The 14,314-nt window shown below is 38.5% G+C and overlaps 1 protein-coding gene across 1 annotated transcript in view; it reads right to left on the bottom strand.

Moving 5' to 3' along the window:
- macrod2 (mono-ADP ribosylhydrolase 2) overlaps positions 1-14,314 on the bottom strand; it is a 578,860-nt gene continuing 564,546 nt past the window's right edge. The window contains exons 10-11 of the mRNA XM_038306738.1: positions 3,420-3,458; positions 1-134 (exon numbers count right to left, since the gene is read on the bottom strand). Coding sequence (XP_038162666.1) covers positions 10-134; positions 3,420-3,458 — 164 coding nt within the window. The 3' untranslated portion in view covers positions 1-9. The remainder of the gene's footprint in view (positions 135-3,419; positions 3,459-14,314) is intronic.

Genomic DNA, 14,314 nt, shown 5'->3' with positions numbered 1-14,314 from the left:
TGCTCAACATTAAAAGAGTTGGAGTAAAAAAAAAACTGATACAAGCAGACACAGAGCTTTAGTAACAAGCTTACCCTTCTCGCTTTCCTCCGTCTCTTCGTTGGTTGTGGACTGTGTTGATGGAGGTATGCTTTCTGTAAAGAAAAAACGACATGTGGTGTTTCAATGATGTGGGATCTCTTTCCACAAAAAGCAACAAGATGCAACTCTTTGTCAGGGCCTATCGATGTAAACTGTCACTCGTATTGAAATGGGTAAATAAAATAACCCTACCACTAAATCCAAAATTCAATAGTTTTTTTTTATTTTTCTTAAACTGAACATACTTTAATATTTTACCCAAAAACACATCAGCCCCACATATATGAAGTACCAATGTTCTATAGCGTATCTTTAGCAACAGGGGTGTTTTTACATCTCACTTGTCCGAATACTCCCCAGATATTGAAAAAACAAATAATTCCTAAAACCACTATAAAAATCTAATTTTCCACACTTACTGTAGTTCGGAAGCAGAGTACAAACAGATTTTACAAACAATAATTAAAAATAAATAGATGGGCTTAGATTTCCTTGAAAATTGCTTCGCTTTACGTGCATCTAGGGTTGTCAAAAGTATCGAAACTCAAAAAAGTATTGATACTGAAATGTTGTATCCGGATAGAATACTCGTTTTTAAAAGTATCGATACAGTGCCGTCACCAGTGGCACCTAAGCAGTCATTCATCTAAAGTGCAGAATAGAGGACAATGCACTTTCTGAACACTGTGTGATTAAATAATTCTGTGCTCTTTTCAGTTTCAGACTTTTTTTTTGTAAGAGGTGCAGCTGCTGAGAATTATTTTTGTTTCTTAACTGGTTTGGCTAGTGTCACTGTTAGGTGTGCAAAGCATAGCCAAGGAAGGAACACTTAATTTGAATTTTATAAGTTTTTTATCAAGCTTGCTTAATATTATGCACAGCATACAACCTTTATTGTGTTTATTTATTATATTTTATTTATTAATGAAAATATTTCTGTAGACTTTTGGAGTCTTTGTTTTTATCCTTGTAGTATCGAAAATGGTATCGAGTATCGAATATTTTCCTTAGTATCGATATCGAGCTGAAAAGTTTAGTATCGTGACAACCATACGTGCATCTCTGCAAATGGTTACAGTATTAACGTTTTTATGCATTGAAGTTCTAATCATACTGACAGGCGATTTAAGCTTTAATGTTCCATGTAAAATAAAACTTTAAAAGTTATCATTAGTTGCTATCTGCTTTCCAAACATTTTGCAATCACAGATAAATTTGGTTCTCTTAAATGGTTTTTGTTAAGAGAAGGTAAAATATGTGGCAAAGTCAAATAAAAAAAAAAAAGAAATTGAACCTGAGAGCTATAGCGCGTATTGTTTTCTGTCACCAAAAGTTTTAGCCACCATTAAATAAATAAAAAAAAAGGATTTTTGGGGTAGTCCGTGTGGATAGATGTAGCAAAAGGCTTCTTAGGGCATTTCTCTTGGATAGATCTAGATATTTATTAGTTGCTGAACAGTAAAAGCTAAACATAAACTTGCAGCAGATGTGCTTGATGTATTCAACAATACTGTACGTTATTTAGTTGAGATTTTTTTATTTAACAAAAAAGGTTGCAGCACACTTATAGCTGTCCAGCTGTTTCACTAGCCTTACTAGTCTACCAATATTTTGCTCTGTTAATAATTTCACCTGCTGTACAAATTTCAAAAATGTATGAATTGTGGGAAAAAGAATGTTTTCACAATTACATCCAAAGCTTTGTTGTTATTTCCCAACACTTTCGCAGCAATCTCTCATACTGAGCATCCATCTGAAGATTTTCTAGAAAGTATTTACCATTTTTGAACAATTTAACTAACAATATAGTACAGTTTTGTTTATAATAAAAAAAATGTACATCTTAACACAGAGTTTTGATACCAACACTCTCTTGGCTGCTTAAGGTAGCTATGCCTCTGAGAAACGTTACAGCTCTCGTCTGTGGTTTTACCTGCCTAAAAAAACGCATTAAAAAGGAGACTCCTGAGGGAGAGGAGGAAAGAATGAGGCTTTGAGCCCATCTCCAGACCGCTGTGTGAGCCAAAAGCACCACTCCATGTTAGCATAAAAGTCTTTCGAAGCTGTGAGTCGGTTCCAGGCTGACTGATTCAAACTTGGGCTGATGGAGTGGAATGAAAAGCCCATTCTTGGCATCCATAAAGAGGGAAATCAAACAAGGCCAAACTGGAATAGGACAGAAATGGTATGATAACACAAGAGAGCTAGGAATGATCAGGAATTGTTTCAGCTGGCTTTTTACAGTCTAATGTTATGTTTTTATGGAGTATGCAGTGTAAAACAGCTGGTGAGGAGCTCTTTAGAAATAACATAGCCTGTTTAAACTAAAAATCTCACATGCATTTGGTCTGAGCCAAATCTTTATGATGCAGCCATTATGTGCGCACAGTTTCACTTTGAAATATCACATTTTACAGTGCACTTATGAAACAGCTCTTTTATGTTTGTCATAAAATGGATTCACTTTGAAAACACAGATGTGTGTAATTGGCAAATCATGGGAGTGACTTTGGGAAGAAAAACATTTTGATAGCACCCCGAGCTACCCATTTAGTGTAATGTGGCCACTTTCTCTAACAGACAGCAAAACTAATGTGGTTCTCTGCCTTGTTGGGTTTACGTGTGCAATGAGATTTTAAAAAGCACAGGCAGTGGTCAAATTTGTATCTTCTCCCCGATAGAAAATGCCATTAGGTGCAACATACCCCAGAGAGCAAACTGCTGGAGGCAGAAAGCTGTTTTTCCATTGAAATAACTCTTTTCCAGAGTGACAACAAACTCATAGCTAAACTGTTCTGAGTCTATTGTTTAACCACACACACAATTCCATGAGGCATTTTGTTTGTGCCACTGCTTATTCAGGACATCAGTGCACAGATGAATGTCAATAGTTTATCCCGATAAGCAACATCTGGGAGTTTCAGGCTAGGCACCACATGATGTGTTGGAGATAAAAGCATCATGCACTGACAGTTGTGTTTGTGCTATCATCTGGCTTATGCTGTGGAGGGATGTCAATCCGCAGTTTCTTTGTCACCCGCTTTAGGTGGTCTAAAGGCATTGTAGCCCTAAGCCGGATGAAGGGAATGTTTTCGGGGAATTAGCTCTGGATAACGGTTCTTGTAGTGTAACGCACCTGACATTAAGTATTTTACACAAAGATGAGTCAGGTCAGGGAGTCGGCTTGTCAGCAGATGAATAAACATTCAATTTAGAGTGCCGCATAAAACCTTGCAAAACACTGACAGAAGCCAAAGCTATGGTGCTCACTCACTCTCTGTCTGCTTTAATGGAGGTGTTAAGGTGAAAAGGCAACCATGAAATATTCTGTCACTCACCTTCCTTCAGCTGCTCCTTCTCATCCTCAATGTCATCATCTGGAAACGGAGGGAAATTAAGAGTGTTAAGGCACGTTTTTGGAAAAATTATACAACCTGTGATCGTAAACTTGTACTGTAGCAATGCTAAAGGAAAGTATTTTCATACTTTCAAATGTGTTAATTTTCAAACTATAAAGTTATAGCCTATGTTTGGATCTAAATGTATTTACCAGTATGCAACATTTGCTGTATTACTTTTTTTGTCAAAGTTATACTTTTCAGTTCCCCTTACACATGTTATTATCAGACATAGATAACCTGCATAAACACAAAAATACAGTTTTAAATTAATTTAATTTAGTAAGTATAAAAAAGCTTTTACAGGGGTGCATACTTGAGAAGCTGTGGTAAAAAGATTTTTGCACCATGTTTTTTTTCTCCCACACTGTTTACATTTGATCACTGCTGTACTGCTGGAAATGTTCTAAAAGCTGTACAAAACAAAATTTTGTTTTATATTCACTCGTGTAAACAAAATAACAATAAAAGTTGCCTAAGTCTAACATGCTGAGCCAATGAGAACAGAAGCTTCTCCAACCTGAACCAGAGATTGAATAAAACAAGTGCCAAAAATTGGGAACATAACTTCAGTATAATCTCAGTTTACTTGATTGAAAACTTGTCAAAAACCCTCCTGTTACCATATCACATTAGGTGCAAAGCTCAAAAATCTGAGAGGCAGGTCTGCCTGCAGACCTGCACTGTCAGAACTTAGAGCTGCACTGTCAGGACCCTGGCTGCAGGGCTGCATTGTGAGGTCTCCTGCGCTGTTATAACCAGAAGTTTTTTCAGAGACTTTCAAAGTAAAAGTGAAGTTGATTTGAAGCTTTTCTAAAGTAAATGCTAACATTGATAAACTCCCCATTAAGCTAGTTTCCTTTCACAAACAGGTGTTGTAATGCTGGAAAGTTATGTAGATGCACAATTTTACTCCCCACCAAACTCCTATCTGCAATAGTAGATATGTGCAGTACTCGAGTTGAGGGGGAATGAGGGGGGATGGCATCCTCCTTCTTAAAAAAATCTTAACAATCATCCCCCTTCCTAAATGACCGTCCCCCGATACCATCGCCTCTGGAAGTGGCTTAGTATGACTATGAAGCTGATCCCAGTGAGAAATCTGCATTAGTCCCTAACTACGTAGGGGCAGTGATAGCAATGCCAGTCCAGGGACTGACTGTCAATGACCAGCGTATCCGACATGTAACAACCATACCATGCATATTGCTTTAGGTTAATAGATCTAGGTATAGATATAGGTCTCTAGAATAGAAAAGGGTATTTGGCCTATAAGACATTTTCTAAACAACAATGGAGCTTTGTTGTCCTATGAGGATGTTTGCGTACTGTATAATTTAAACTGCTGCTATGCTCAGTTTAACACTGTTATAAACTAATCTGGCAGCAAACATGTGCTGTGCGCAATTCCCGAAGGCTTCGAATACAACTTCCTGAATAAACTCCCAGTCCTGATAGTGCAGGAGACCCCATTTGCTGGTCTGCAACACAGAGCCCTGACAGTGCAAGTCTGGGTCCTGACAGTGCAGGTCTGCAGCCAGACTCTCTTGAGTAATCCCAACTCCTTCTAATAACACACCTCTATTTTAAATCAGCCTTTAGAAGAGCCACTTTTTATGACAAAGTATTAACTATTTTGGTATTTCATTATGGAGGTCACACTCCAGAAAGATTCTTTTCCCATTAAGTACAGTTTTGAAGACTTTGCATAAAACAATAAAATTAAATCCTGAAAGAACTGCAGGCTGGCCTGAACAATTGTGGATAAAAAAAAATAAAAAATTCCTTTGATTTCTACTAACTCTGCTGTGAGAGAGAGAATTTGAGGTGGGTTAAAGGTGTCTCTGGATGAATAAGTTGAGTCGCACTGCAGGAGATGAGAAGCAGGCTTTGGGTGGTGCTTCTGGAGGACTGAGTAATGAGAGACAAAGCTGCTGGTTCTTTCTTAAATACATTCCAATGCTCAGATCTTATAGAGCACAGTATGCCTCAAGGTGCGTTGTGTCATGCCAAAACAGTTTATGTGCTTGCTTTTTCTAACAACAGTTCATATTAAGGAAGCATGCACTTTTTGCAAGAAATATTCCTGGTATATATGTATATATGGCTGATATGAATCAGAAACTGATTGTACTGTGGTTAACAAGCAAAAGAGTATGTTCACTTTGATGAAAGGCTGTTGTCATCTGTTCTGTCGAAGTGCAACCATCAGAGCTCCCTGCGGATTCTGCGACAGGCTTTTCTTTTGTACAACACTGAATAAAAGGGTACAGTGCATTAATCTAACCCTGTTCGGGGAAACAAAGGAAGGCCCACTAATACAGTGAACAAAAGGATGGAAAGAAAGGGTGCCTCAACTGCTGCCAAATACTATAGTGTGGTTACGGCAGCCAAATACTTGTACAGGCAGGAAATAGATGTGCCTTGGTCATGAAAAACCATATGTGACGCCTTTGCTTTGTCTCGTTTATTTTTTTACACCATCATTCATTCCTGCAAAATTATTTCTACAGCCTTGGACCAAAGTATTAAAACTGACAGGGTGCTGCTTCAATGTTACTTGAGCTTTTTGTCAGACATTTTTATTGTATACTAAAGCTAAATATTAAACATTTTATACATTTCAAAGGGTTTTATTTCAATATGGACCAAGGTTTTTAACACATATTGCACATGTGAAATCACATAAGTGGATTTCATCGGTCACTAACTGCCATGTTGATAGGTACAATCAATTTAGCAATGACTGAGTTAGTTTGACTAATTTTATTATTTTTATGTTATTTTAAGCTTAGTTATCACTACATCCTGATAAGCATAAAATAGGATCACAGTTGGAGGAGTTAAGTGCTAAAAAATGACTAGTGTGGATTGGAAACATCAACTGCAGGGACAAATCTTTAAAAACTGGCAAGAATCTGCTCCAATGACTTTTATTCCAGTAAGCCTTTTGTCATATAGGGTCAGTTTTATGTGCTTAGCTAGCCTGGCCAGCCAGACTGACATACCATGCATACATCATATCAGTCTGGTAAAGAGCTGGTAGAGCTCGATTTCAAAGGAAGGACTAACATCAGAACCATCACTTAACTACGGATTTGACGCAAAAACTCCAAGCAACATGCTCCGTTTCTATAATTCTATAATTGTGTAGTTAGTGAAACATATCAAGAAGTCGAATAAATTCTCCAATGAAGGATTTCTGCTGTTTCTGCAAAAAAATATGACGATATAATGTGTGCCCTCTAGCATGTTCTTAATTTTCATTGCAACATTGCGGTGTTGTGGTCACCGTCTTGCTGTTGCCTTATGGGTAATTCCTGTGCTGAAGTAACGCATCTTTAAGTTCCTGCCTCCTGGGCTGTGATTGGTTTGGCAAGATCAGGCCAGAGTCAACGGAGGTTTAGCAGACTGAATTACGCTCCCTGTAATTGTCTGGCTGGCTAGGCTAGTGCGTAGCCTTACTCTGCAAACTATGAAGGACATTGGAATTAATTAAGGCTCCTACTTACACAAGCAGACTGTGTGCATATTCTGAGTGCAGAGTTGTTTTTTTGCCTTTAAAGGTGAGCATACTTTTTTACCTTTCTCTTGATAAATGCCTATACAGTCCTCATAGCCATGGCACCATTGCACAAGTGCGTCTTCAAGCTTTACATACACAAAAAAGAAATCCAAAGTCAAGATGTGCGCCTTGAGATGTTTCTTCGCCCTCTGGACCTTGTGCGCCTCTTCACTGAGGCGAAGTGAGTGGCCGAGACACAGTGGGTCCTTTCAACTGCCTGCTCCAAGCAATGTATTGCTGCTAGAGGGAGCCATGTAAGCGCTGAGTTGCATAATACTTTCTACAGAAATGCTAACTTTTCCATACCTATATATCTGTAGCGAATTCGTACAAAATGTCTAACCAAATGGAAACAATGGTTTTGTCTGTGATACATTTAACAGTGATCTTATGTTTATTCTATATGCCTTTTTTTAATATCTACACAGTAATATACAGTATATGCAAGCAGGAGGTCAGCAAGATAATGATTCGAGTCAGGGGCCATATTATGTCTTGGTTTAGAAAAAAACAACTCAAATGGATATTTACAGGTTAAAGAAAGGAAGAAACAAACAATTGGGTCATAAATTGGTAAAGGGTCAGTCTGGCCTTGGGTTTGTTCAGTTGCTCTTATTTTGATAGTTGCCATTTTTGTGCAATCTTTGGCTGCTTATGGTGGTTCTGGCCTTTCCAGATTTTTGCTTGAATCTTTATAGTGCCATTAAGTCGATAGATAATTTAGAAACAGAAGTGGTAATAGAATATATTACCTCGTTGAAGGCAACCAGACCCACCAAATGTTATTGTAATAGGAACAAAAAAGGAAATTGGTTTTAATGATTTCGTATCAGTGTAGTTGCTGCAACAGTGAAGTTTTTTACAAAGAAAAATACAGATATAAATCTCATTTTTAGGTACCAGGTAGAACAAATACTGTATGGTTTTTAACTAAGCAAGAAATATATTGGACTCACAAAGAATATTGGGTTATATAGCATAGAACAATATTATATTACAAGAAACATAAAATAAACCTTTGTTAAAAAGGATTTTCCATTAAAAAACAATTTCTACGCAGATGTTTTTATTCCGTCTGTTTATGTTAAAACTGAACTGTACTAAAGCAGAGCACAACCAGTAAGAAATCCTGTCAACACAACAGTGAAATGCTGATAAGGAAATATTCAGGGTAAGTTTTCTACATGTCTGGTTTATGCACAAACATGAACATTTTTTACTGATACCACACTGAAGTGGAATCCTCATGCTGCCGAGAGCTGAGCCTGTGCTTTCTCACAATCACATCACTAACATACCACGGTTTCCTTCCCAAACCTGACGAATAGGTTTGTGAAAATAACCCAGCCTTCATTTTTACCCCTCACAGGTTTCTCATAGCCCTTCATATCCTCCCTAAAGAAATTAAATGTAAGCGATGAAAGCATGCATAGACCATAGCTTTATTTCTTCCTAAGCAGAAGGAGATGGGGGGATTTGAAGTAAATGAGTGTGTATGTTGAAATGCTAAGAACATGGAGTGTATTAAGAACCATGTAAATAAAAGTCAATTGGAAAGTCGGTGAAACAGTTGGACAGAATGCAGCAGCCTCTGCAGATCTGTGGGCTGCGTTAATATTGTCAGCACCATGGCTGATTGAGGAGAAGAGGAGATGGAGCCCAGCTTGTGGGCAGCCACCCGGATCATATTAGGAGAGGAGTGTACCCAGAATCAATTTCTACATGCTTTTTACTCTCTACAACCACAGCTGCCTGACTGCTTCCCTACTAGCAAATAATATGAGCTGAGACAAGCATGCGGTCAGACACCAGAATCAGAATCAGAATATAATCACATGATTAAAGAAATTAACTGAAATGTGTGTTCATACGGCCATTTACACACCCTCCCAACTTGTTTGCATTCAATATTACAGCCAAACTCATAGAAAAGCAGTAAGTAGTAGTCAACTGTAAGAAAAATGATATAGTTCAGCAAACTTTTGAAAAGGTTGGTGAGTATAATAATTGATTTCTATTTACTTTTATAAGTTTAAGCAAAATGCAAAGCAATCAACTGGCTCTGGAAGTCACCAAGTGAGTGAATAAATTCCACATGTACAGGTGCTGGTCATAAAATTAGAATATCATGAAAAAGTAGATTGATTTCAGTAATTCCATTTAAAAAGTGAAACTTGTATATTATATTCATACATTACATACAAACTCATATATTTCAGATGTTTATTTTGTTTAATTTTGATGATTACAAATGACAACAAATGAAAATCTCAAATTCATCATATCAGAAAATTAGAATATTACTGAAGACCAATAAAAACAAAGGATTTATAGAAATGTTGGCCAACTGAAAAGTATGAACATGAAAAGTATGAGCATGTACAGCACTCAGTATTTAGTTGGGCCTCCTTTGGCCTGTATTACTGCAGCAATGCGGCGTGGCATGGAGTCGATCAGTCTGTGGCACTGCTCAGGTGTTATGATAGCCCAGGTTGCTCTAATAGTGGCTTTTAGCTCTTCTGAATTGTTGGGTCTGGTGTATTGCATCTTCTTCTTCACAATACCCCATAGATTTTCTATGGGGTTAAGGTCAGGAGAGTTTGCTTGCCAATTAAGAACAGGGATACCATGGTCCTTCAACCAGGTACTGGTAGCTTTGGCACTGTGTGCAGGTGCCAAGTCCTGTTGGAAAATGAAATCTGCATCTCCAAAAAGTTGGTCAGCTGCAGGAAGCATGAAGTGCTCTAAAACTTCCTGGTATGTGGCTGCGTTGACCCTGGACCTCAGAAAACACAATGGACCAACACCAGCAGATGACATGGCACCCCAAACCATCACTGACTGTGGAAACTTTGCACTGGACTTCAAGCAACGTGGATGAAGTGCCTCTCTTCTTTTCCTCCAGACTCTGGGACCTTGATTTCCAAAGGAAATGCAAAATTTACTTTCATCAGAGAACATGACTTTGGACCACTCACCAGCAGTCCAGTCCTGTTTCTCTTTAGCCCAGGCAAGACGCTTCTGACGCTGTCTGTGGTTCAAGAGTGGCTTGACACAAGGAATGCGACAGCAGAAACCCATGTCTTTCATACGTCTGTGTGTGGTGGTTCTTGAAGCACTCACTCCAGCTGCAGTCCACTCTTTGTGAATCTCCCCCACATTTTTGAAGGGGTTTTGTTTCACAATCCTCTCCAGGGTGCGGTTATCTCTCTTGCTTGTACACTTTTTTCGACCACATCTTTTCCTTCCCTTCGCCTCTCTATTAATGTGCTTGGACACTGAGCTCTGTGAACAGCCAGCCTCTTTAGCGATGACCTTTTGTGTCTTGCCCTCCTTGTGCAAGGTGTCGATGGTCGTCTTTTGGACAACTGTCAAGTCAGCAGTCTTCCCCATGATTGTGTAGCCTATAGAACTAGACTGAAAGACCATTTAAAGGCTTTTGCAGGTGGTTTGAGTTAATTAGCTGATTAGAGTGTGGCACCAGGGGCCATCAATTTTGAACCTTTTCACAATATTCTAATTTTCTGATATGCTGAATTTGAGATTTTCATTTGTTGTCATTTGTAATCATCAAAATTAAACAAAATAAACATCTGAAATATATGAGTTTGTATGTAATGTATGAATATAATATACAAGTTTCACTTTTTAAATGGAATTACTGAAATCAATCTACTTTTTCATGATATTCTAATTTTATGACCAGCACCTGTATATAATTAAACTCAGAATATTTCCAGCTGTTGTTTGAAGGCCCCAAATGTTTGTCAGGGAACATTAAAAAACAAACACATTGAATAAATCAGGGAAAAAGTTATGTAGAAGTTTAGAGCAGATTTATGCTATAAAACAAAATAGCTTTAAGTATCTAATAAAACACGGTTCGGTTTATTATCTCAAAATGAAAAAGGAAGGCAAAATGCAAGCCAGCAAAAACATGCTTGTTCACATAATCCTGCAGTTCAATCCAGAAGAGCAGTATCAGATAGGTAGTCAAGAGGATCATGTCAACTCTTGGCAAAGTGTGGTGGAAGAAAGATCAAGTTTCAAGAACCTGTTGTCAGAAATCTGGCTGTTAGATCGACAACAGGAAAACCTGTTATTTTGATTTTATTTTTTTTACTTTGCTTTGTTTTTTATAGCAATAAGATTGAGTAGGTTCTCTGTTCAACGAGATAACATTTTTGGCAGAGATGAAAACTCTCACACCATCGCCATGGTGACAAATGTTTGTGGAAGTATCAAAGCAGGTGGGAACTCTTAATCAGACAGATAAGCCAGTCAGAGTTGACAGGAAGAAACATGAAGCTAAATGTTGAACCAACCTAGAACATATTAAATATAGTCTGCAAGTTATTTGCGGCTGGGGCAAGAATCATTGTCCAAGACAACAGCCATAAACGTACAAGCTGATTAGGACCAAATGATATTCATATGTAGGAAATTTCTATTCAAAGTGTAGACCTAAACTCGACTGAGAAACTGTAGCGAAACACAACAGTTGAAAAGTCTTCTCCGTCCAGTCTGATTGAGCTTGTTCGATTTTGTGGCCCTAATTAAAATAATTGCAGTGTAATGTGGTTTTGGATAATCAGGAAAAAGAAATTCAAACCTAGGAAACATTTTTTCTGATTTGTATTTGCACAATATATGTTCCCTTTAACTTCTAAAACAGTTATGTGCTTCTTAGCATTAGTCAGTCACATACAATCACAGGATGATAACCTTATGCAGCACTACAAAGTGTAGAGAACTGCTTCTAATGCGATGTAAATCTTTGTTCCTTCTTAATAAAGACAACCATGGCGTATTGTTTGGTTACATTTCTTCAAGCAGGTTGTTCTTTTAACAGGACAGGAATACATAACATAATTAATGGGTCATTAAATCAGTGCTTCCAAACCACGTTACTGTGCTGGCTAATAGAAAGTGATTGTGCTACGCAGGTAACAGATAGCCCTTACGTGCACAAGCCTTTTTGTGTATTTGTATATTTCAGTCTTTGCGTGCTTGAGAGGACTCTTGAGTCTGAATCCACAAAGTGCTCCTTGGGCTGTTAATACATGAGAGACCTTTGTCTGCTTGTATCAGTACTCATTAAACAACCCTGCATGAACACAAACAACATACCAGTGCAAAGCAGAATGTGAAATCATTTGTTAGCATGTCAGTAGTGGGAAATTCAATACTCTACATGGTCTAACTACCTGATTCCAGAGTACGCCTTGGCTGGTGTGCACGATTATTATTGTCAGCAGAGGCTATTTTTCAGTTTCCTCCTTCTGCAGACAAGTAACCATATTTTCGCTCCCTCTCACTGACAGCTTGTGGAGATTCACATTGTAATAAAGCAATTTCCTGTATGCAAATGTCCTGTTTACACATTCTTGCTCCAGTCATTGTCACTTGACAGATTGCTTGAATACAAGGAGAGCAGCAACACAATGAAAAACGGGAGTAGCAAGACTTCAAAATAAAAATCTATTTTGTCTTCTTTTTGCACAAGCATTCCTTAAACTGATGAGAAGGGGGAAGATCCGGACTTTTAACATGACCCCCTAAACACCCCCCCCCCCCCCCACACACACACACACACACACCCACACTAACTATGAAAAGAGCGCAAAGCAAAACAGCACCAATCATTGCACCTCTACAGTGACTTGATGATAGAAGAGGCTATAGAGAGGCCCTTCCTTGATGTAGTAGGAAACAATGATAGAAAGCGAGGGAATAAGGTAATGGGCAAGTGAACAAGCAGAGCCGTAAGTAAGAGTAAGTAGGGAGAGGAGAAGAAAAAAAAAGCAGGTCGATTTAAGGGAGGGTTATTGTGAGCAAGCATGCTGGAGGATACAGAATGATCTTAAGCCTCTGTGTGTGGCTTTCAGTGCTGCTGCAGGATCCACGCCACTGTCTTCCCCTGGCAGTGAGGATGATGAGATGTTCTGAAAGTGCTCTAGCACACCTGCAGAGCTAATTCACAGCCTCTGATTCACTACTACCTTTCTGCACAGACTAAATGCAAGTCTTTTCACCCTGCGGGGTTTTGCATTAGCTTCATGGTGCAATCATACCAATCAGCATTTCTTTCTTTACAGCAAACCTTTCTGCAACCTCTGAGACAAGCCTGGCTGGATTGGCCATATGAATTCAATCCCCTTCCATCAGGATATATTCTACATTCACAAGATATGTAATTTCATGTCTCTGTTCTCCCTGACTGAATAAGTTAAAAGTGCTTAAGTTTTCATTGATGATGTGTTAATGCTTTGATCTTGCACATCAGGTGAGAGACCTGAACAGGTGTAGGTGAGAGTGGAGTAAAAAATGTCTGGCTCAACACTGACATTGATCCAAAGTGGAAAAGTCACACTTACTTATTCTCTTCTGCCCGCACATATTTGCAAAGCAGAGATGAGCATGGCCCAGATCCCAGGGGTGAAGAACAGGTGATTGGCGAAGCATCCTCGATCTTATTTTTATTTATGTAGTTTTATGAAATACAAGTACATATAATCAAATTCCATTTAAGTTTAATAAAGTATTTTTAATTGTAATAATAATAGAACTTTATTGATCTCACATTGGTGAAATTTACCTCTGCATTTAACCCATCCCCTTGGGACACAGTGGGCTGCCATTGTATGGCGCCTGGGGAGCAGTGTGGGGTTAAGTGTATTGCTTAGAGGGCCAGAGTGGTCTGTGAGAGTGGGGCTCGAACCCAGAACCTCAGGATTCCAAGCTCTATGACCTAACCACTAGGCCACCACTCCCCCTGAATTGAAATCTAACCTTTGCTCCGACACCTAAAATTCTACCTCAGTGCAGCTAATTGCTTTAAGCATGTCATTTTAAATCACTGACCAATTGACTGCTGGGGAAAGTTGCATCGGTAAGTAAAGCCAGTAGAACACAACTGTTTGTCAAAAGTTTGTTACGCAACATTAGTGAACAAACCTCATCGTTCAGGTCAACAAACACAACAGTAGGAGTACAAGTAAAGGGTGGTGATATAGGGTAATGTTATAAAACAATATCCCAACTTTGAATGTGTCAACGATTTTTAATCTATCATTTTAAAGTAAGAGAGTATCGCACAACTGCAAACCAACTAAGTAACTGCCATAAAAAACAGACATTTTGAGAAGGGTAAGAATTGATCAGTGAAGCTCCGCCAGAGGACCATAGTAACTCTAAAGGAGCCGCAGAGATCAGCAGCTAAGATGCAAGAATCTGTTATCTGTTAATTTTATTATTTTTGGAAGAAAAG

This window comes from Cyprinodon tularosa, unplaced genomic scaffold, assembly GCF_016077235.1.
Source record: "Cyprinodon tularosa strain WSP-4 unplaced genomic scaffold, ASM1607723v1 ctg116, whole genome shotgun sequence".
Lineage (NCBI taxonomy): Eukaryota > Metazoa > Chordata > Actinopteri > Cyprinodontiformes > Cyprinodontidae > Cyprinodon > Cyprinodon tularosa.
Note: the sequence above shows the minus strand (reverse complement) of the source record. Positions and strands in the feature narration are given on the sequence as shown.